Source organism: Erinaceus europaeus, chromosome 11 (genome assembly GCF_950295315.1).
Source record: "Erinaceus europaeus chromosome 11, mEriEur2.1, whole genome shotgun sequence".
In the NCBI taxonomy this organism is placed as follows: domain Eukaryota; kingdom Metazoa; phylum Chordata; class Mammalia; order Eulipotyphla; family Erinaceidae; genus Erinaceus; species Erinaceus europaeus.
In genome coordinates this window covers 74,260,862-74,284,250 of record NC_080172.1, presented here as the reverse complement: position 1 = coordinate 74,284,250, position 23,389 = coordinate 74,260,862, and the positions used below count along the sequence as shown (strand labels likewise).

The 23,389-nt window shown below is 36.6% G+C and overlaps 1 protein-coding gene across 1 annotated transcript in view; it reads right to left on the bottom strand.

Annotated features, from left to right (window-relative positions):
• BRDT (bromodomain testis associated) overlaps nucleotides 1-23,389 on the bottom strand; it is a 55,184-nt gene that overhangs the window by 8,595 nt on the left and 23,200 nt on the right. Inside the window, exons 8-14 of the mRNA XM_007524676.2 lie at nucleotides 22,875-23,063; nucleotides 21,503-21,675; nucleotides 21,135-21,424; nucleotides 15,258-15,371; nucleotides 14,681-14,842; nucleotides 5,008-5,069; nucleotides 2,638-2,812 (exon numbers count right to left, since the gene is read on the bottom strand). Coding sequence (XP_007524738.2) covers nucleotides 2,638-2,812; nucleotides 5,008-5,069; nucleotides 14,681-14,842; nucleotides 15,258-15,371; nucleotides 21,135-21,424; nucleotides 21,503-21,675; nucleotides 22,875-23,063 — 1,165 coding nt within the window. The remainder of the gene's footprint in view (nucleotides 1-2,637; nucleotides 2,813-5,007; nucleotides 5,070-14,680; nucleotides 14,843-15,257; nucleotides 15,372-21,134; nucleotides 21,425-21,502; nucleotides 21,676-22,874; nucleotides 23,064-23,389) is intronic.

Sequence of the window (23,389 nt, the reverse complement as noted above, 5' to 3'; positions counted from 1 at the left end):
TGGAAAACTGAGAAATGTTATGCATGTACACACTATTGCATTTACTATCAACTATAAAACATGAATCCCCCAATAAATAAATAAAGTAATAAAAGAAATAAAAAAGCACTGTTAACAGGTTACCACAAGGTACATCTAAAAAAAAAAAAAAAAAAAAGAAATGGAGTTGAGCCAATGTAGTAAACCATCTAAAAAGATCTATCTAAAAAGATAGATGCAAATGGGAAAAGAACAACAAAATGAGGAGAGAAGCTAACAGATCCTATGGGATGTGGCAAAATTGAAGTTTATAGCACTACAGGTTCACACTAATCAAAATTTTCTGTGTTCTTTCCAAAAACTGGAAAAGGGGCCACCAGAAGTCATGGATTCATAGTGCTGGCACTGAGCTGAAGAAAAAAAGAAACTTTAAAAAGGACAGATGTAAATATTTAATACAAAATATAAAAATGTTAAATAGTTTTCAACTCAATACCATTTTTTATTACTGATTTAATAATGATCAACAAGATCACAGGACAAAAGGGTTCCACACAGTTCCCACCATCACCAGAGTTCTGCATCCTGTCCCCTCCACTGGAAACATTCCTAGTCTTTATCCCTCTGGGAGCATGGTCCTAGGATCATTATGGGGAGGTGTGGAAGGTCTGGCTTCTCCACTGGACATGGGTTTTGCCAGGCCGATCCATAAACCCAACCTGTTTCTTTCTTTCTCTAGTGGGGCAGGGCTCTGGAGAGGTGGGGTTCCAGGACACACTGGTGAAGTCATCTGCCCAGGGAAGTCAGGTTGGCTTCATGACGCCAACCTGAGCTCAATACCTCTTAACACAACCCTTGATCCAGAACTGGGCCTTCTGAGGAGAGGTGTGAACTTCAGCCTGTGTCCACAGACAAGCTTCTCTCAGCTACCCTGGAAGCCTGTCCCCAGAGGGCACTAAATGTGAACAAAACATTTGCATGGAGAGTAAAAAAAAGGGTGATGGGGAGAAAGGGAAGACGGAGGGAATATTACTTACTTTTCTTAATAGGGGTCCTATATTGATCAGACATTTTCCCTCTTTATCACTCAAATACAATATAATATTTAACAGAAGTAACAAAAGAGGACCAAAATTCTCTATTCCTCCTAACCTATGCTGCAGTAATACAGTTTACAAACTTTTGGTTTGGAGAAACCTTTGCCTTTGAAAGGCCAGGTGGAATACAGAGAGTTAGCTGAGTGGGAATGAGACAGGAAATTAGGTCAGTCTAGGCCTGGATATGCTAGTATTTCAAAGTTCTTGTTGGGGTAATCAGTATCAGATAATAAGTTTTATAACATACATTCCTACACTAAACCAAATTGAGACAGGCACTTCTGAGAAGACTGGTGGACAAAAAGTTAAATGAACCTAGCAATATAAAAATTTAGACAGTTTTGGGAGATGTTTTTAATAGACAAGAACATCCTGAGTGTAAGCATTTCTCTTTTTTTTTTTTTTAAGATTTTATTTATTTATGAGAAAGATAGGAAAAGAGAGAGAGAGAAAGAACCAGACATCACTCTGGGACATGCGCTGCTGGGGATTGAACTCAGGACCTTATGTTTGAGAGTTCAATGCTTCATCCACTATGCCACCTCCCGGACCATGAGTATAAGGATTTCTATCTCAGGTGTTCTTAATTGTAAATTCATTGTGATGTATGCAACTTTACTTCTCTATAGAATCCCAAATGTTTTTTTTCTTATTTGATTCTACCCTTTCAATCAACATGGAAGTCTGTTTACAAGTTGGCAGTATGAGGTCTAGAAATGACAAGTTTTTTTTTTAATATTTATTTATTCCTTTTTGTTGACCTTGGGAGAGGGGGAGAGAAAGTTAGACACCTGCAGACCTACTTCACCACTTGTGAAGAAACTCTCCTGCAGGTGGGGAGCCAGGGGCTTGGACTGGGATCCTTAAGCCAGTCCTTGCACTTAACCCGATGCGCTACCACTCAAATCCCGGCTAATTCTTATACGAGGTCCACAAGTAAATATATATAATCTATATGAACATGAACTATATATATTTTCTTTTGTTCAAATACATAAATTCAGTTGGGTATAAAGCAGATAATTTCTATCTTTCTTTTTTCCTTTTTTTTAACTTTGTCTCCAGGGTTATCGCTGGGGCTAGCTTGGTGCCTGAACAACGAATCCACTGCTCCTGGAGGCCATTTCCCCCACTTTGTTGCCCTTGTTGCACCTGTTATAGTTGTTATTGTTATCACAGCTGTTGTTGAATAGGACAGTTGTTGTTTTCTCCGACAGTGAGAAACTGAGAGAGATGGGGAAGGCAGAGAGGAGGAGAGAAAGATAGATAGCTGCAAACCTGCTTCACCAATTGCGAAATGACCACCCTGCAAGAGGGGAGCTGGGGGCTCGAACTGGAATCCTTACGCCAGTCCTTTCGCCATGTACACTAAACCTGCTGTGCTACTGCTCAGCCCAAAAAGCAGATAATTTTTAACAGTGTGTTTCAGAGATTAGGTCTTCTTACAGAGAACATACTAGTTATGATTTTCAGTATGTAACATTTTAAGATGATCTTAGCTTTTTCAATATAGATTTAAAGGTTGGAAATTCAACGAGTCTTCTACTTAATCATTTCTTACCAGGAGGACATAGAATTTTTGAAGGCGAAATGTTTTTCACACTCTGTAAATATTCTGATTTTTGATGATTCATTGCTAACTGGTGATGACTTGGCGGTACTTCAAATGAATTTGTATTCTGATGAACAAGAGTATTTTTCACAGAAGTTGTATCTTTCATAGAAGATTGCACTTGCTAAAACAAAAAATAAAATTATCTTTCAGAGTTCTAATCACACATGAAATATGATCAGAAAACAAACACAACAGAGAAGAATTACTTACGAGTATCTCTTGAAATATATTAGGTCACACAAACATATAAAGTATATTTACTATTTTTCAGATTAAAAAACTGATGTCTTAAAAAGTTTAAGTAACTTTGTCATCACAAAGTTTTCAAGATTAGTTGAAAGTGCTAGGTATTTTCAAATGCTCTCTTATAATCTAAAATTAAAATTTGAGTTTTTATATTAAATCTAGAAATGAATGCACCTTTTTAACCCTCTTTTCTTTACTGATTATTGACCAGTGGGGAAATCACATGGGGGTCACTTATAAGATTAACATCACATTCTGATTCAGCATTTAGTTGACTTTTTTACTCAAATATTCATTATATGAGAGACAGAGATGACAACAGATCTTGTCTCTGGCATATGTGGTGCTCAGAACTGAGCACTTGCAAATCCCATGCTCTAAGCACTGGGCCACCTCTCTGACTACCAAAAAACTAATAAGTAAAAGCTACATTATAATAACTAATATGTGTATTATAAATCTATTTATTTATTGATATATTTTGCTACTGGAGCTTAGTGTCTGCATAGCCCCATTGTTCCCAGGGGACTTTTTTTTTTTCCTTCTTCAAGAAAGGAGGGCAGGGGGGTGGGAGACAGAGATAATAGAATTGCTTCATCGGTCATGAAGTGTCTCCACATGACTGGGAGTAACTGGAGTTTCAAAGCTGAATCCTCATGCATGGTAAAATGTACATTCTACCAGGTGAGCTATCTCTGCCACCCTGCAAAACTGATTTAAACCTTACTATGTGCAAGGCAGCAGGATAAGCTCTCTGTTCTAGTTCTTTAATGCTCACAATAATCCTATGAGATACATAAATTTATCCCCATTCACAATTAACTATAGGAGCTAGAATTAAAAAAGAAACTTTCCTAAATCTTATATTTATGCAAAATTAATTAAGTCATAGGATTCAAGTCATATACAAATTTTCCATATATACGTATTTTGTATATTTAAATATAAAATATAAATGACCTTATATATTAAGCTTTGAATTATAGACAATACAAAAATGAGTCTTTTTTTCTCTGTCAATAAAGTGGTTGGAGAAAGTTATTAGAGTATATAAGACAAGGATATAAACATCCATGCTAGCTTAAATAATATGAATGCCATAGGAATGTTTGTCCCAACAATACACAGACAAGTTCAAAGTCAAATGCTGAGATTTATACTAGAAAAAAAATAATAAATGCACAAACAGGTGCATGTCTTCTTCATTCATGGCCCTATAAATATACACTTTTACTATAAGTGGCAAAAATTTTAAAACTGATAACATGTTACAAATTGATCATAAATTCAGCACAACACAGTTAATATATTGAAAATGCTTCCCCTGTTCATCTAATACTTGAGATTATTTTCTTATTCTACTTGTACCTGAAAAAGATCTCTAAAGAGATCATTTATATCTTCTTCTTACTCAAGAGATCTTTCCTATTACACCACGAATACAAAAAATAATAATAATAAAATAACAGAACAGAACAAAACAAAACAAACTTTTTAACTGTTTTCAAAGCCTTGGAGAGGTGGTGCAGAGGGAGTGGGGATGAGATTAAAATATTTGCTTTGCAAACTCTGGGTGTGATCCCTGGCATTACATATGGCCAGAGGGGGTGTGCGGTCTCTCTCTCTCATTAAACAAAATTTCCACCAAAGTCCCTCATTACTATCTTTATATATTAATCATTCTTCACTTTTACTTTCACATAAAATGCTCAAAATAGTTTTCACCTTACTTTGCATACCCTACTGTGTGACATGTTATATAAAAAAAAGATAATCCTTCTTTAGATTTTGAAGATTAAATAAAAACAGCTATAACTTGTTGTATTAATTTGTTTGATTTATGTAAGCTATCTTTTACTAGAAAAAAGTCAGAACTGTTTTGTATTCAATTAAAAAATTTATATCTGATCATTTCATCGACAAACTGAAGAATGACACAGAACACTTCATGCAAATAAAAACATCTTTAAAGAAAGCTACTACTCAAAAAATAATAAAGCTACTACTACATCAGTGAGTTATAACATCCATTATTTTAAAATCAAAGGTATAAATGAAGAAATTGCTTACCTTTAATTTCTCTTTAGAGGGTGAATTATTCTTTTTAACTCCAGTAAATTTAGGGGCCATTTCTGCAAAAATATAGAAACAAATATTTTGAATTTTCTCAGCTTAAAAATTACCAGCTAAATTAGTTTTTTATATTGAAAATGGTGCTTTAAACAAAATGCTTTATGATTAACCTCTTAAATTAAGAAATGTGCATTTAGACAATTTTATCCTTTTTGAAGCAGTACTTTTACAAGAATGCTTCCTTATAAATGGGACTATTTTCTTTTACACATAAGGATATATTCACTCACAAATTATAATTTGTATTATTAGGCTAGAAAGAACAGTTTGTGACTTCACAGTAAAGACTTTGCTTAAGGGATAGTATAAGGAACAAGTTACAACAACAGAGATAATAAAGTCTTAAGCAAACAATACCAATTATACCAAAAATTATCTTTTACCAAGTAGCCAAATACATACTAGAAAAGTTTAATTAACAGAATTATTAATTTACCATGAGGATACACAATTTACCTGAAAAGACAGAACTTTTAAAAATTTTATTAAAATGTAATAAGAGAGGGAGTTGGGCAGTAGCGCAGTGGGTTAAGCGCATGTGGCGCAAAGCATAAGGACCGGTGTAAGGATCCCGGTTCGAGCCCCAGGCTCACCACCTGCATGGGAGTCGCTTCACAGGTGGTGAAGCAGGTCTGCAGGTGTCCATCTTTCTCTCCCTCTCTCTGTCTTCCCCTCCTCTCTCCATTTCTCTCTGTCCTATCTAACAACAACGACATCAGTAACAAAAATAATAACTAAAATGACAACAAGGGCAACAAAAGGCAAAATAAATAAAATTTCAAAAACAATTTAAAAAAATCTTTTAAAAAATGTAATAAGGGAGTTGAGTGGTAGTGTAGTGGGCTAAACGGAGGTGGTGCAAAGCACAAGGACTGGTGGATCCCAGTTTGAGCCCCTGGGTCCCCATGTGCAGGGGGATCACTTCACAAGCAGTGAAGCAGGTCTGCAGGTGTCTATTTTTCTCTCCCCGTCTCTGTCTTCCCCTCCTCTCTCTCTTTCTCTACCCAACAACAACAACAATAATAACTACAACAATAAAAACAACAAGGGCAACAAAAGAGAATTAAGTAAATGTTAAAAAAAATTCACTCATTCAAAAGAAAAAAAATGTAATGATAAAGTCTGCTTTGTGTGCTAAACTATAGTTAGAATGGTTCCATTTAGCCACCTCAACTATATAGCAACAAGTGGGATTTATAGTGCCTCCTTTATATCTAGAAATTATTTTACAACTGACACTGGATGAACAGTATAGGTAAATATAAAAATATTTCTCTGTAGGGGGTCCTAATATGTTCCATTAGTTGATTCTGAGATAGCCTTCCCAATCACAATTCTAGGTTAGTGTGGTAAGGAATCAAAGTGGAGGGGTGGGGAGCATACTGGTTATGCCAAAAGAGCCTCTTGGAGGCTCTTGAGGTCCTATCCTCTGTACCACTATTACTCAGAGCTGAGCAGTGCTCTGGTACATGAATAAATAAATGAGTGAATCAAACTGGGGGTGGGGTGTTAGTGGTGAATCACTTGGTAGAGCTTAACACATTACCAAGTGAAGAAACCCAGATTCAAGCCTTTGGTCTCCACCTATAGGGGCTAAGTTTCACTAGGGGTGGAGCAGTACTGTTGGTGTCTATCCTTGATCTCTACCTCTCACCTCTATAAAAAAACAAACAAAATAAAAATGGCAGCTATTATGTAAATGAAAATTAAATGATGATGTATTTAAGACTTTGCAGCTTTACGATTGAACTTTTGGTAGCTGGGTGGTAGTGCAGCGGTTTAAGTGCACATGGCGCAAAGTACAAGGACCAGAGGAAGGATCTGGATTCCAGCCCCGGGTTCCCCACCTGCAGGGGGTAAAGCAGGTCTACAGGTGTCTGTCTCTCCCACTCTCTGACTTCTCCTCCTCTCTCCATTTCTCTCTGTCCTATCCAACAATGACATCAATAACAATAATTACAACAATAAAAAAAAAGGGCAGCAAAGAGGAAAACAAATAAATATTTAAAAAAAAGATTCTGGGGTGGGGGTGGGTGGGGTTGGGGGAGAATACAGGTCCAAGAAGGATGACAGAGGACCTAGTGGGTGTTGTATTGTTATATGGGAAACTGGGGAATGTTATGCATGTACAAACTATTGTATTTACTGTTGAATGTAAAGCATTAATTCCCCAATAAAGAAATAAAATAAAATAAAAAGATTGAACTTTTGGGGCCTGAAAGGTGAGTAGGGCACTGAACTTGGAAGCATGAGGTCCGAGTTCAATACCTAACAACTCATGTGCTAGAGTGGTGTTCCAGTGTTCTCTCTTACCCTATCTTGTGTTAATAAACCTTTTTTTTTTTCAAACTGAAACACTGGTTTATATCTTGATATATAGAACTCTGGTGGGAGTGGGGTGGAAGTGCAGGGTTAAGCAAAGGTGGCGCAAAGCGCAAGGACCAGCATAAGGATCCCCATTCCACCCCCTTGGTCCCCATCTGCAGGGAAGTAGCTTCACAGGAAGTGAAGCAAGTCTGCCGGTGTCTTTCTCTCCCCCTCTCTCCATTTCTCTCTGTCCTATCTAACAACGACATCAATAGCAGCAATAATGATGACTGCAACAATGAAAAGCAACAAGGGCAACAAAAGGGAAAATAAATAAATAAATATAAAAAATTAAAAAAATATATAGAATTCTGGTTAACAAGACTTTTGTTTACTTAAGAGATGTGAATATGGGAGTCAGGTGATAGCATAGCAGGTTAAGTGCATGTGGTGCAAAGCGCAAGGACCATATAAGGATCCCAGTTCGAGCTCCAGGCTCCCCACCTGCAGAGGAGTTGCTTCACAGGTGGTGAAGCATGTCTGCAGGTGTCTATCTTTCTCTCCCTCTCTCTGTCTTCCCCTCCTCTCTCCATTTCTTTCTGTCCTATCCAACAACAACAACATCAATATGAACTACAACAATAAAACACCAAGGGCAACAAAAGGGGATAAATAAATATTTTAAAAAAGGGACATGAATATATTTTCATTTCTTTAAAATTTTAAGACATTTTTTATAAAAATTTCTGTAAGCAATTTATTAATAGAAGAATATTTAACTTTAACATTTTTTCTTAATATGTTTCTTAGGATTTGCCACTCTTAATTTTTTTTTTTTTTTAAGTTTCTTATTTATTGGATAGAGACAGCCAGCATTGAGAGGGAAGGGGGTGATAGAGAGGTAGCAAGACAGAGACACATGCAGCACTGCTTCACCACTTGGAAGGCTTCCCCCTGCAGGTGGGGACTGGGGCTTAAACCTGGGTCCTTGAAAATTACAACTTGCGCTCAAACAGGTGCACCACCACCCAGCCCCAATCACTCTTGATTTTTATAACAACTTAACTATGTGCAGTGTTCTCAACCAAGTCTTTTTATGATTTTGGTTACTGGCGATAGCTCTAACTTTTGCAAACTGCTGAGTTTCATTATTTTCTTTAGAAATCAATTTTATTTCACACAAGATAAAGAAGAGAGAATCCAGCATTACTCTGGCATGTGTGGTATTGGTGTCAAACTCTGGACCTTTGCTTGTAAGTCTTAAACTCTACTACTGCACAACCTCCTAGGTCATCATACTTTTTTTTTTTTTTTTTAGATTCATATGAGGGAGTTGGGAAAGAGAATGAAAATGAATATGAACATAGCCTGAGGCTATCCCTCTGACATACTATGCTTGGGACCAAACACACTCAGGACCTGTGTTTATAGGTCCAATATCTTATTCATTGTGCCACCTCTGGGACCATGCTGCATTTAATTTCAAGGCTCTTAGAATTAACTTGTATTATGAGCTGGTCTCTTTCCACATTGCAGTGTTACCCATTTAGATATGCCAAAATGATTTATAGGAAATATTTATGAAAACCATTTAAGTGTAAATAGCATTAGTTGTTTGTTCCACTTTATTTAAGTGGTTATTTCTATATATTCTCAGACCTTTATTCACTGCTAAACATTTTATCTCTATTTTATTAAGTAGAATTAAATAGTAACAGTGACAGTAGACAGTCTTCTAAAAATTAGCTATCATTTTAGACAAGAGATTCTTCAGTAAGCTTTAAGTAATAATTGTGATGAAATTCCAAATTTGGGGGGGTGGATCTGGGAACTGGATGTGGAACTAAGTGGACTTAATTTCAATGCCATTTGTTTTTTACCATTCAAATGGTATTAATGAGTGACATCAGTGATATGCAAATTCTCATGTGTAAATATATCAAAAACAGATTGAGAAGAGTTGGAACCAAATATTTAGTTAGCAGGTTGTTTTAATTCCTCAGCCTATCAAAATACTGAGGTAAGAGAGACAGGCTGGGAGTATGGGTCGACCTGTTCAGTGGGGAAGCAATGACAGAAGTCAGACCTTCACCTTTTGCATCCCATAGTGACCCTGGGTCCATACTCTCAGAGAGATAAAGACTAGGAAAGCTATCAGGGAATGGGATGGGATACGGAGTTCTGGTGGTGGGAATTGTGTGGAGTTATACCCCTTTATCCTATGGTTTTTGTCAGTGTTTCCTTTTCATTAAAAAAAAAAACTGAGATAAATGTTCCAGAGATAAAATATATCATCCAGTCAGTATAGACTTAAATTTTTGACAAGCTGAATAGAAATATAATTCCATAATGTCAAACAAGACTGTAATACCACATATAGCTGTGGAAAAATACTAAGGATTTTTTTTTAGATTAGAAAAAATATATGCTATGAAACAAGGTAAAGAAAAGTGGAAATCATTAGCTGGTTCCACTTCATTTTATTGCCTAAGCATGTTCTATTAATAAAAAGCAAGAAGAATATCTGTTCACTAATTTTTTTTTGCTCCCTTTAAAGAATTTGGCATTAATCTGATTGGCACAATTTTTTCCACAAGGGCTTCTTCAGGACCTCAGCCATGCCTTATTCTCAGTGGACTTTTTATACTCTCAATCACAGAAACAGTGAGGGAAAGACAGAAAGAGGAGCAGTAATGCTACACCATCCACCACTAGTGATGCATGTATTTGAGTCTGAGTTGCTATGTGGTGTCAGAGGCTTGAACCTGGGTCATGTACACTCTATCTCCTGGCCTGATGCAAATTATAGTATAGGAGAACAAAACCATTATAAGCTGCCTATTCCTTTCACTGAACTTGAAATTGCTAGAAAATAGATAAAATAAAACCTAGATGAATGGTTGCCAAACATTAAAATCACTTGGGAGGACTAGTGGGTGGCTAATCCTTAGCGTGCACATTCTTACCATGAACAGGACAGGCTTCAAGCCACAGATCACCACACCCCAGTGCCTGGAAGAGGTTAAGTTTCACCAAATGTGTAACAGTGTTACAGTGTTTCTCTTTCTTACTATTTTCTTGTCTTCACCTAGCTATAATCATGGTGGTGCAACAATCACTTGTAATATTTTTAGCTATCTATACAACCTACTCTACTCAGGTTGATGTTGTTTTTAAAGTTTTACAGGTGATTCTAGTGCATTTCCAATGTTAAGAAGTAATATTCAAGATAGCCTAGTTTATTCAGAAAGATCCAACTTGAACAGAAAAATTTTAAATGCACAAGACCAAACTTTATTGCTATTTCAAAGGCTAGGCCTGGGCCTTTCAATATATTCCTCTGCTGTTTTATTTGATGACAATCAAGTAAATTTTTAAAATTGTAAATGAAGAGTAGTTAGGGAGGGCAGAGGAGATAGCATAATGATTATGCAAAGGGACTCTCATGTGTGAGGCTTTTAAGTCCCAGGTTCAACCTCCTTACCACAAGCCAGAGCTGAATAGTACTCTGGTTAAAGAAAAAAAAAAAAAGGCTAGGGAAACGGTACAGTGGTCAAAGAACTGGGCATGAGATGTGTCTTAGAATTCAACCCCTAGCACTGCATAAGATGTGCTCTAGTCAGTTAGTATTTCTTCCCCTCTCTCTCAATAAGAAAACAAAAAAGTCCTAAATTTTTTAAGTTGAATGACAACTTAAAAGTTGTCATTGACTAAGTGAAAACTTAGTCACTTCTCTTGAAACTTTCTTACTTTAATGTCAAAATTGTAACACTGTACTTTGATTTCTTCTTGATAGGGGCAAAAACAACAACAACAACCTCATGCTAGTTAATTCAACAGGATACACAGTACTAAAAAGAGAAATTGTTACTTAATTCCTAACTTTGAAGTCACCCATAATTTAAAAAGTTTAAAGAAGAAACAACTGTTTTCTTTTGATTTTTTTTATTATCTTTATTTATTGGATAGAGACCATCAGAAATTGAGAGGGAAAAGAGAGATAGAGAGGAAGAGAGACAGACAGAGAAAACAGCTACAGCACTGCTTCACCACTCACAAAGCTTTCCCCCCGCAGGTGGGGACGGAGCCTCGAACCAGCGTCCTTGTGCATTATAACGTGCACTCAACCAGGTGTGCCACCACCTGAAGAAGTGAACTTTAGGGCTGGTGAAATAGCTCACTTGGATAGTGTATTGTTTTGTCATATAAGTGACCTAAGTTTGAAACCAGGCTCCCATTATATTGAAAGTAGCTTCAGTGCTGTGGTCTCTTTCACTCTCTGTCAATCTTAAGAGAAGAAAAAAGAAATTAGAAAGTGATTCTGTAAGCATTATACTAAAGCTAATAAGTGCAAACAGTCAAATGGATTAAGTGACACTTTGTTTAACCAAAAAATTTATGTCATACTATTCAATATTTTTATGTGTTAACTATTTAACAGCTGAAATTATATTTTCGAATCTTTTTCACACAAGTATTTGAGTATTTAGATAGTTTCTGAAGGTTTCAATCTAAAGTACCAATATATATGTTACTTCATTTTCAAACATATTACTAGTCACAAGGTTAAGTCCATTAATTACATTTTGTCATTCAAGATAACTGTTATCAAAAAAATTCTCAACTGCAAGTGTATACAAACTAGTAAAGCCTAGCTAACAGAATATATGCATCTGGAACTCATTTTATTTTCACATCTCATTTATGCCTTTGATCTGCCACTTACTATGTTTTGAAGGTTATACAATGTGCTGAAAGATTTTATGTTTATGACAGTGTTTAATAATTGTTCTTGACTTATCTGCACATGGCAGTTGCATATACTGATGTCATTAAGAAATATAATTTAGCCAGAGTTCTGGAAATCAAGATATACCAATGTTTCAGTCTTTTTTGAAATATTTTAGTTATTTATTAACCTAAGATTAGGAGAGGACAATGCCAGAACATAGGTTACTGGGCATTAAACTCAGGCTTCATTCTTCCAAATTTAGTATACTATTCAATGTACTGTCTTTTGGGTCCCACATATTCAATCTTAAAGCTTCAAAGTCTTATCTACATCAGTTAGTTTTATTTAAATAAATGCCAACATGACTAATTACTATACATTGTATTTCTCAGTAAATACACCCATTTTTCATACCCTAAAACTGAGATTTAGAATGCACATGCATAACATTAAGGATGTAGATGATTTAAAGTAAATATTGTTGTTGATAAATGCCCAGTTTAATTATTTTTCACAGTTTAAGATTCATATACCTGTTAGTTTTTCTCAGGAAAGTGAAAAATCATTTTCAACAGTCCCAGAAGTGAAGCAGTGGTTAAAGCACTGGACTTTCATGTATGAGATCCAATGCTCTATCTCTAGAACCGAATATGCCAAAGCAATGCTTCATGTCTGTGTGTCTCTTCCTATCTGCCTGCCCACCTACCTACCTACCTACCCGCTCTCTTATATATACACACACAGACTCTTTCTCTCTCTCTCTCCTTCCTTTATTAATAAATAAATAAATATTTTAAAAGATCTTCAGCTAACATACTGTAGATGTATATCTTGGGGGAGTATAACAAAGTGGTAGAGTTCAGGGTAAAGCATGATTGGTAGATCATGAGTGAGACCTAAGGTTTCTTCACTAAGAACACATATATTTGTACTATTTGAAGAACACATAGTGAGTGAAATAGCCTTTCCTTTCAAATTAGATGATTCTATCATATAATTCAAATAGGAACTCAGGCCTATTTTATTTAAGCACTATGAATACAGTACTTCTCCCAAATATTGAATACATTTATTGCTCACTTGTCAATATTTAGTTAGATAATTAAAAAACAGCAGTTCCAATAAAGAGTTTATCCTACATGGGGCTAGGCTCCTGTGCACACACATTACAGTGAGCAAGGATCTGGGTCCAAGTCCCCAGTCCTTCACTAGCAGTAGGTGAAGCAGAACTGCAGATATCTCTTCTCTATCTCCTTTTTCTCCTCAATTTGCTTATGCCTTATTAAATAAATAACTGAATACATTTTATTAAATATTTTTAAGAATACATCTTAACAATAAAAGACAAAGTATTCTAACTTATTAGGCCACAAATGCTTTATTAGGTAATATTACAAGTGCTCATTACAATTTTAAATGCTAAATGCCATTTAGAGTATTTCCAGTATTATCCTATCCTGAGATCAAAATTTAAGGAAATAATGTATAACCAGTCCTAACTTTATTTTAAAAACTTTTAAGTTTGACAAATCCCAACAAAAGTAAAACCTGCATATTGTAATAAAAATGTTTACTGCTATATGCTCGTGAAATGCAAACAAAATGCAGCAAATATGCACTGTATTAATGCAAACTAAACAAAACTAAAAGTAATAAAATGTGAAAACCACAAGAAATAGATTGCATCACAAGTTAGAAGACCCTTACTACCAGACTGAAATAAAAAGGGCTATTCTAAAAATGGTAAGAATTTTTGTGTCACAATATTCTATATGGGACATATTCCTTAAAAAAGAAAACTCAATTTATTAAAAACAATTCTCACTTAAAATAAAGAGGCTGAGCAGCACCATACCCAGCTGAGTGCACATTCTACCATGCATAAGACATGTATTCAAGTCTCTCACTTCCAGATACAAAGAGAAACCTCATGAGTGGTGAACCGGCACTATAAGCATCTCTCTATCTCCTCTCCTCTCTCAATTTCACTTTCTTATCAAATAAAAATAAAGTGCATTTGATGCACAAAAAGTCCTGTATTTTTAATTTGCCTTCTAGTTAAAAATGATAAAATACCACTGTCAAGTCAGTGAGCAATGATTATTTGTCAACTACATAGCCATTAATGAAAGAGCACACAAAAAAACCACACATGAATAACTTAGTTTGACATAGATGATAGTAATCTATATAATATGGCAATTTAGCATAACAAAGAATTTGACTTTAAAGTACAATTTTTGTTAAGAAACTATTCAACAGTGACAAAATGATGGTGGTAAAAAAAAAAAACTGACTTACATAGTTTCTGAATTGACTGGGTTAATTCAAAATGATTATTTTCCAGAATAAAATGTCACAAGAGGACATTCTTTACAGTATTTGTGATTTATACTAAATTTATACTAAATTGAATGCTATGTTCAAATATGTTTTTTATTTTATAAGAAGTGATGACCAGCCTTTTACCGTTTAATAGTCTGGTATTATGTCTTCAAAATGTAAGTCGCGGAGTCATAAGAAAACATTTTTTTTGCTGGAAACAAAGATATACATAAGAGGACAGCTAACCTGATTCAGAATCACTGCTGTCTGAAGAACTTGAGTCACTGCTACTACTTGCAGATTCTGAAGAACTGCTGCTGCTGCTGCTGCTGCTACCACTACTGCTGCTGCTGCTTTCACTCAGTCGGGAACCAGTTCCAATGGTCTTGGACAACGGAGTCTTCTCACCTATAAAAGAGGAATACATTAAAAAGTCAGAAAGAAAGAGTCGCAAGAAAACTGCCACTATGAATCAGAGAGCTAGCTCTCTGGTAGAGCACATAATGAGGACCCAGTTTGAGCTTAGGTACCAGGTAAGAGTGGTACAGCAGTGGGGGACATTTTGGTGCTTGTGCTGTCTTTCCCATTCTCTGTCATTCTATGCTTCTCTGTTACAATGAAAATGCCTAAGAATCAAACAGTGCAAACCACCAAAATATCTACCCTGTATGATCAGGGAGGTAGCTCAATGGGTGGAGTACAGACAGGACTTAAATACGTGAGACTTAAACATTAAGTTCAGTCTCCAACAGCCCATGTGGCAGAGTGATGCTTCGGTGTCTTTCCATAAAGTCAAATGAAAAAAATTAAAATAGTCACTTACACTTTGTTTGTCGTTTTCTAAAATTTAACTGATTATTGACATCCTGTAATCGCTTTTCTAGATCCTGTTTCTTCTGTGAAAGTAGTTCATCTTTAGTCTTCGTTGTTTTCTTAGCTGTATGATTTAAGGGGAGAAAAAGAGTGATTAGGACAGGGGTGAAAGAAAGAAAAGAAGGAAGTAAGTTGAAAGGAAGGAAAAACCAGGAAGAGAGCAGTCATTCCACTGTCCTAAGCTAAAGAATATTTCAAAATAGCACTCTTAAGGATGATTACTGAAATAAGATCAGTGGAGAATCTCAACATGGATGGGAAAATATGAAAAAAGTCTAAACAGAAGTCAGAGAGCTAAAAAAATAGTGTAACTAAACTATGAAAAAAAAACCATTAACAAAACAAAAGAGGATTCACGGAAGAAAGGAGTCAAAGGTCAAAACCATCAATTTGCAGACTGGTAGTAGCAGCCATAAAAGACCAGATTAAAAGAATTAAGATAAAATAAGAGTAATGGCGCATCAAGAGGAATTAAGATCTACATCATCAAGGTCTAGAAGAGAAACGGACAGAATTCTTATTTGAAGTGATAGCTGTAAACTTCCCCAAATGAGAGAAGATACACAGATTCAGGAAACTGAGTGTTTCTAATAAACATAATTACAGAAAAGACGACTGGGGAGACAGCATAATGTTAGGCAAAAAGACCTTCATATCTAAGTTACCAAAAATTCAAAGGTTGATGAGCTTTGAGCAAGAGTCCAGGGGTTCCAGGAAATAAGTGCCCAACAATAAGAAGGCTAACAAGGCCTCTGAAAACCTTTCTCCACCCCAACCCCCATTTCTTTTATTGATAAGACAGAAAAATTGTGAAGGGAGGAGAAAGTATAGGAGAGAGAAGGGGCGGCGCCAAGATGGCATCTTGGAGATAAAACCTGGTGTGAGCTCTGCAACGAGGCTGCTTTAAACCTTGGAATCCTGGGTCAGGGTATGATTTCTAGGCCAGTGGTGGAAGAGGATGGCAGGGTGGGTCAGGGTGGAACCAAGGCAGAACCCTACTCACCCTTGAGCCGGCAAACAGAGGCCAAAAAGGACTGAGGAAACAGGGATTTGGCAGAGAGTTTTCCATGGCTATTTCTCTCTGCACTCTTCCTGCCCCAAGATCAACCATCACACCAGCTGCAGCTAGTAGGCCTCCTGTGGAGCTAATTTATGTATCAAGATTCCAGACTCAGCAGTTTCCCCAAACAAAGGCTTTTTCTTTTTGAAAGGGGCTGGAGCTCTGAGTGACAGAATAATTGACCACTCAGGGTCTCTGTTTTCCCTGAGTTAGATTACCTTTCCTCTACATCTTGAGTTTGATACTCGGTTTAGGAAGGGGATGAGGCTGTATGCAGCTAATCTGAAGTGGTTTAATCTGCAGGCTGACTATTAGGGTTTTTTGTTTTAGTTTATTTATTTAAAAAAATTATTTATTCCCAGGCACTATGCCTGCATCTCTCTCTCTCTCTCTCTTTCCCACCAGGATTATCCCTGAGGCACTATGCCTGCATCTCTCTCTCTCTCTCTCTCTTTCCCACCAGGATTATCCCTGAGGCACTATGCCTGCATCTCTCTCTCTCTCTAAAAAAAAGATTAAAAAAAATTATTTATTCCCTTTAGTTGCCCTTGTTGTAGTTATTATTGTTGACGTTGGATAGGACAGAGAGAAATGGAGGAAGGAGGGGAGACAGAGAGGGGGAGAGAACGAAAGACACCTACAGACCTGCTTCACTGCTTGTGACGCTAGTGACTCCCCTGCAAGTGGGGAGCCAGGGGCTCTAACAGGATCCTTACACTGGTCCTTGAGCTGTGCAATGCATTGGGTGCTTAACCCGCTGTGCTACCGTCCAACTCCCTGTTTTAGATTATTATTATTATTATTATTATTACTATTTGCACTTGTGTTTTCCTTCCTCTTCAGGTTGACCAAAATTAGCTGTTGTTGCTTTTGCCTTTGACAGGTGATTGGATGTGTCATCAATTGTGGGAGGAACTTGTTTCTCTATTTGTCTCTTCTCCACTTCTTATTCTTTCCTCCCAACTGATCTGAAAAGTTTTTCTTTCTTTAACTCTCTCTGTCTCTTCCCATAATCTCTTAAATTTAAGCTTGAGAGTGGATTTTTGTAATTGTTCTTGCTTTGTATTTTATTATTATTATTATTTGCTATTGTTGTTTAGTTTTTGCTCTTGGTTTATTTTGCTTTTAGTGATGAGAGTTTCTGTAGCTAACAGGCTTTGGTTGAACAACATCAATAATTGCTTTTGTTATTGTTGTATTTGCAAGGTTTGTGACCTCAGTTGTAAGAGCCCTTTGGTTTAGTGGGGCTTCCTCACTCAACACAACAACTGAATGTAAACAGCCAAGGAACAAAAATACAAAACACACCCATAAAAAAAATATATGGTCAAATCAAAAGCAACTAGATAATCTATGGCCAGAAAAAATTCCAAGTAAACCAGAAGCAACTGTAAAGGAAAATATCCAAATACTATTTTACCTATTAGTCACATAATGGAGGACAACTATTGAGGAAAAAACTACCAGAAATAGGGAAACAATAGATGAGACCCTCAAGGAAAATACTAGCTACCTCAAGGTAATTAGAGAACTGAAAACTGAAATAGCTCAGCTAAAAAGGTCGACTAACAGAACAAGCTAAGAGAAAGAATTCAAAGGAATTCAGATGGGAAGGGAAGAAGTCAAACTCTCACTATTTGCAGATGATATGATAGTATACATAGAAAAACCTAAAGACTCCAGCAAAAAGCTATTGGAAATCATTAGGCAATTATAGCAAGGTGTCAGGTGACAAAATCAGTGTACAAAAATCAGTGGCATTTCTTTATGCAAACACTAAGTCTGAAGAAGTGGATATCCAGTAACCACTCCCATTCACTGTTGTTGGGAACATGTGTAAGCCTGATAGAGCTTAGGGAGAACCACCCCCATCTTTGGATGGAGGTCTGAGAAGATAACCTATTGGTAAGTCTCTCTCAACCGAGGTGAGCATAAGGGGGGAAACTCAGACTTGGTTCTTTCCTTCTTGACTCTCAGGCCCACAGATACCCCAGTACATCCCTCCATTAACCACAGGCCACATGGCTGCAGATTCACTTATTCAAAGTCACCTTCTGATCACAGAAGAACACACCTTATCACACACTTCATCATACACCTCAGACCCCAGACAAGAGAAATTCCAAACTAAATGGCCTTTTGATATTCATCTTCTCTCTGTCTCACCCTATGAGTTTAACCCCTATGCTTCTCTCAAATACCTTTGGATAATTAAGTTGCTTGTGTCATGGAGAATAACTGTTTTGTATCTCATCAATTCCTGTCATAGCAGCCCCCTACCTTAGGGGCATGCTGACTGTTAAGAAACCTGTAATTTCTGTCATATTTCAACAATAATTACCTCCATTGCTTTTCTATTTAACTCATGTCAATTTTGCTAATAAACGGACTCTAGGATTCTGGGACTCAAGGACTCAGATTCTAGATTCATGCTAAGAGTCCCCTGGTGTCTTTTACTTCGTGTCACCCCTGTCATGAGCGAGAAAGAACCAGCCCGTTACCTTTCCCCTGGAGGCCACCCTGCCGGAGAAGGAGAGAGACACCCCGAAACACTGTCACAGCAAAATCAATAAAATATCGAGGAATAAACGTGACCAAAGAAGTGAAAGACTTGTACACTGAAAACTAAGAGTTGCTACATAAAGAAATAGAAAATGATACAAAGAAATGGAAAGATATCCCATGCTCATGTATTGAAAGAATTAATATCATCTAAATGAATATTCTACCCAGAGCCATATACAAATTTAATGTGATACCCATCAAAGTCCCACCAAATTTCTTAAGAGAATAGAACAAAAACTACAGTAATTTATCTGGAACCAGAAAAGACCTAGAATTGCCAAAATAATCTTGAGCAAAAGAAACATAAATGGAAGCATCACACTACCAGATTTCAAACTATATAATAAGGCCATCATAATCAAAACAGCCTGATACTGGAACAAAAATAGGTACACAGACCAGTGGAACAGAATTGAAAGCCCAGAAGTAAACCCCCACACCTATGGGCATCTAATTTTTTTAAATATTTATTTATTCCCTCTTATTGCCTTTGTTTTATTGTAGTTGTTATTGATGTCGTTGCTGTTGGATAGGACAGAGAGAAATGGAGAGAGGAGGGGAAGACAGAGAGGGGTAGAGAAAGATAGACACCTGTAGACCTGCTTCACCGCCTATGAAGTGACTCCTTGCGCTTTGCACCGTGTGCACTTAACCCACTGCCCTATCTCCCAACTCCTGACATCTAATTTTTGATAAAGGGCACAACTTATTAAATGGAGGAAGGAGGGTCTCTTCAATAAATGGTGCTGGAAAAACTGGGTTGAAATATGCAGAAGAATGAAACTGAACCACTTTATCTCACCAGAAACAAAAGTCAACTCCAAATGGATCAAGGACCTGGATGTTAGACCAGAAAAAGAGGAATACACTAGGAGAACACTTTTCCACCTAAACGTCAAGGACATCTTTGATGATACAGACCCAATTGCAAGGAAGACTAAAACAAAACCAAATCAATGAGACTGCATCACATTGAAAAGCTTCAGCATAGAAAAAGAAACTATCACTGAAACAAAGAGATTCCTCACAGAATGGGAGAAATTCTCCACATGTCATATATCAGGCAAGAGAATAATAACCAAAATATATAAAGAGCTCACCAAACATAGCAACAAAAAAGCAAATGACCCCATCCAAAAATGGGCAGAGTATATGAATTGAATATGCACTACAGAAGAGATCCAAAAAGCTAACAAACACATGACAAACTGCTCCAGGTCACTGATGGTCAGAGAAATGCAAACAAAGACAACACTGAGATACCACCTCACCCCTGTGAGAATGGCATACATCAAAAAGGACAGCAGCAACAAAGGCTGGAGAGGTTGTGGGAACAAATCCCTCCTACACTGCTGGTGGGAATGTAAATTAGCCCAGCCTCTGTGGAGAGCACTCTGGAGAACTCTTACAAGGTTCGATATGGACCTTCCTTATGACCCAGTAATTCCTCTCCTAGGGATATGCCCCCAAGGACCCCATAACCCCAACCAAATATGTGTACACCTATGTTCATAGCAGCACAATTCAGAATAGCTAAAACCTGGAAGCAACCCAGGTGCCTAACAACAGATAAATGGCTGAGAAAGCTGTGGTATATATTGAACTGGGGTGTTTATGCTGGCCCTTGTGCCTTGTTAACCTGCTGCGCTATTGCCTGCCCCTCCTCCACAATTTTTTTTCTGCTTGTTATTTGTGTATACACAATGGAATACTATGCAGCCATTAAGAACAATGAACTCACCTTCACTGACCCATCTTGGATGGAGCTAGAAGGCATTATGTTAAGTGAGCTAAGTCAGAAAGACAAAGATGAGTATGGGATGATCCCATTCATAAACAGAAGTTGAGAAAGAATAGATAGGGAAACTCAAAGCAGAATATGAAGCGCAAGGAGCGGCGTTAAGGATCCCGATTCGAGGCCCCAGCTCCCCACCTGCAGGGGAGTCGCTTTACAGGCAGTGAAGCAAGTCTGCAGGTGTCTCTCTTTCTCTCACCCTCTCTGTCTTCCCCTCCTCTCCATTTTTCTGTCCTATCCAACAATGATGACATCAATAACAACAACAATAATGATGACAACAACAATAAAAAGCAACAAGGGAAAATAAATATTAAAAAATTTTAAAAAAAGAAAAAAAAATAAAGGAATTAAGGAAGAGAAGGAGTAGGAGGAGCAGCAAACAAAACAAAACCAGAAATAGTTACCATGAGATTTTAGTGGTCTTCTTCTTAGGCAAGCAGCAACATATTTTTCTAGTTCTCTTAGTGTTGATGCTTTCAAGGTTTCAAAGTCTATTTCTATTTCATCAGGGTTGGAATTTTTCAGAGAAGTCTCTCTTGATTGTATTATGTGAACCACTCGTCCAAGTTTATCTCCAGGGAGTTTGTTTATATCCAAGCTTAACTGCCTTTTCTCATCATAGTTCATGGGTTTGGCATTATCTTCATCTTCGGGTTTCAGAGCAACAACTTGTTGTTTCTTCTTTTTTGGTTGACTATAATAAAAAGTAAACTAAGTAAAATGTACTTTACATAATGCCATTATTTTAGCGAAGCACTGTAAAAATACTTACTTGCTCTTAGGTTTTTCTTTTAATTTCATTTGCTTTAACTTTTTTCTTGGGTTCTCATCTCTGCTATTAACCTTTTCTCTCTTCTTTTCCCTTTTAGGCTTCTCATTCTTCTTCTTTGGCTTACGGAAAGGTACTTGGGATAGAACCTGTAGCTGTTGATGAACAGCTTTAAGCTGAAAGGATAAAAATTCTTTAAACATTCATGACTCTTAATTAAAAGATGCTACTTGGTCTCTCTCTCCCTCTCTCCATCTTTCTAAAAAGTAAAATAAAGATAGAATATTTAAAAAAAAAGATGCTACTTAAAAATAAAGACACTTGTTATGCATGTACAAACTATTGTATTTACTGTCGAATGTAAAACATTAATTCCTCAATAAAGAAATTAAAAATAAATAAATAAATAAATAAAGACACTCATGGCATGAGAATGAATCCTTTATAAAGTTGAATGAATATTAAATTTCTATTGGATTCCTTCTTCATTTCAAGGGCACAGAACAGTTTCAATATGGGCTTAGCATATTAGTTTCCTAATATGCTAAGCCCATAAATTCAAAAATACTTATTGAAAAACCATCTGGGGTGGGGGGGTAGATAGCATAATGGTTATGCAAGCAGACTTTCATGCCTGAGGTTGCAAAGTCCCAGGTTCAATCCCCCGCACCACCATAAACCAGAGCTGAACAGTGTCCTGGTAAAAAAAAAAAAAAAGACAATTTGAAAAAAAAAGAAAGAAAGAAAAACAGTCTGAAAATAATTACTTTTTCCAGATAGTGTTGTACTTGTAATCTATGATCGTGCATCTTAGCTTCAGAACAGGTTATTATTTTATTTTATTTTTTTTTACAGGTTATTATTTTAATAAAAATGTCAAATACGTTATCCATTAACTATTTCAGATTATGCCATAGAAACAGTTCCAGAAATAATCAAATTTACTGTGATTAGAAATACAAGTTAGGCATATTGCACCAAAGTAAAAGACTCTGGGGTGGGTGGGTGGGGAGAATACAGGTCCACGAAGGATAATAATTGACATAGTGGGGGTTGTATTGTTAAATGGGAAAAAGGGGAATGTTATCCATGTACAAACTATTGTTTTTACTGTTGAATATAAAACATTAATTCCCCAATAAAGAAATAAATTAAAAAAAAATAAATACAAATTAACAGGAAATTTAAACATACGGTTTCTTTATGGCAAATATTTAAACATTACAATTCTACTAGTAAGTAAATAAAGCAAGAGTTATTAGGTGTTGTATAATAGCTTTTAATATAGAAAGAACCTTATTTATTTTTTTAGAAAGAACTTTATAATAGATGAGGAGAAACTTACAGAATATATATAATCAATATAACCAACTACCTGTTCCTGAAGCTTGGCAAGATGTTGAACTCGTTCATCTTCAGAATCACCAGAAGAATTATCTTCAGATGATGGTCCACTACTGCTTTCTCTATCAAGTTTTGTTCTGTTATCTTTTTTGGTGTGGCATACAGGCATACTTTCAACAGGCTCATCTGGCATCTTTGCAAAATTCACTTCAAAAACATCCTAAAATAGAAAATTAGACTTCAGATTTTCTGATGCAAAACAGCAACATCAGGGGCCAGACAGTGGCACCCCTGGTAGACTATGTGCATGTGCTACAATGTGCAAGGACCTTGGTCCACTCTTTTGGGGTAGATGCTTCACAAGTGCTCCTAGTGTGTTTTTCTCCCTCACTACCCCACTCCTTTTTTCTCAATTTGTCTGTCTCTATCCAAAATAAATAAAAATGTTATTATTATTATTATTGCCTCCAGGGTTATTGCTGGGGCTCAGTACCTGCACCATGAACCCACTGCTCCTGGAGGCCATTTTTTCCCCATTTTGTTGCC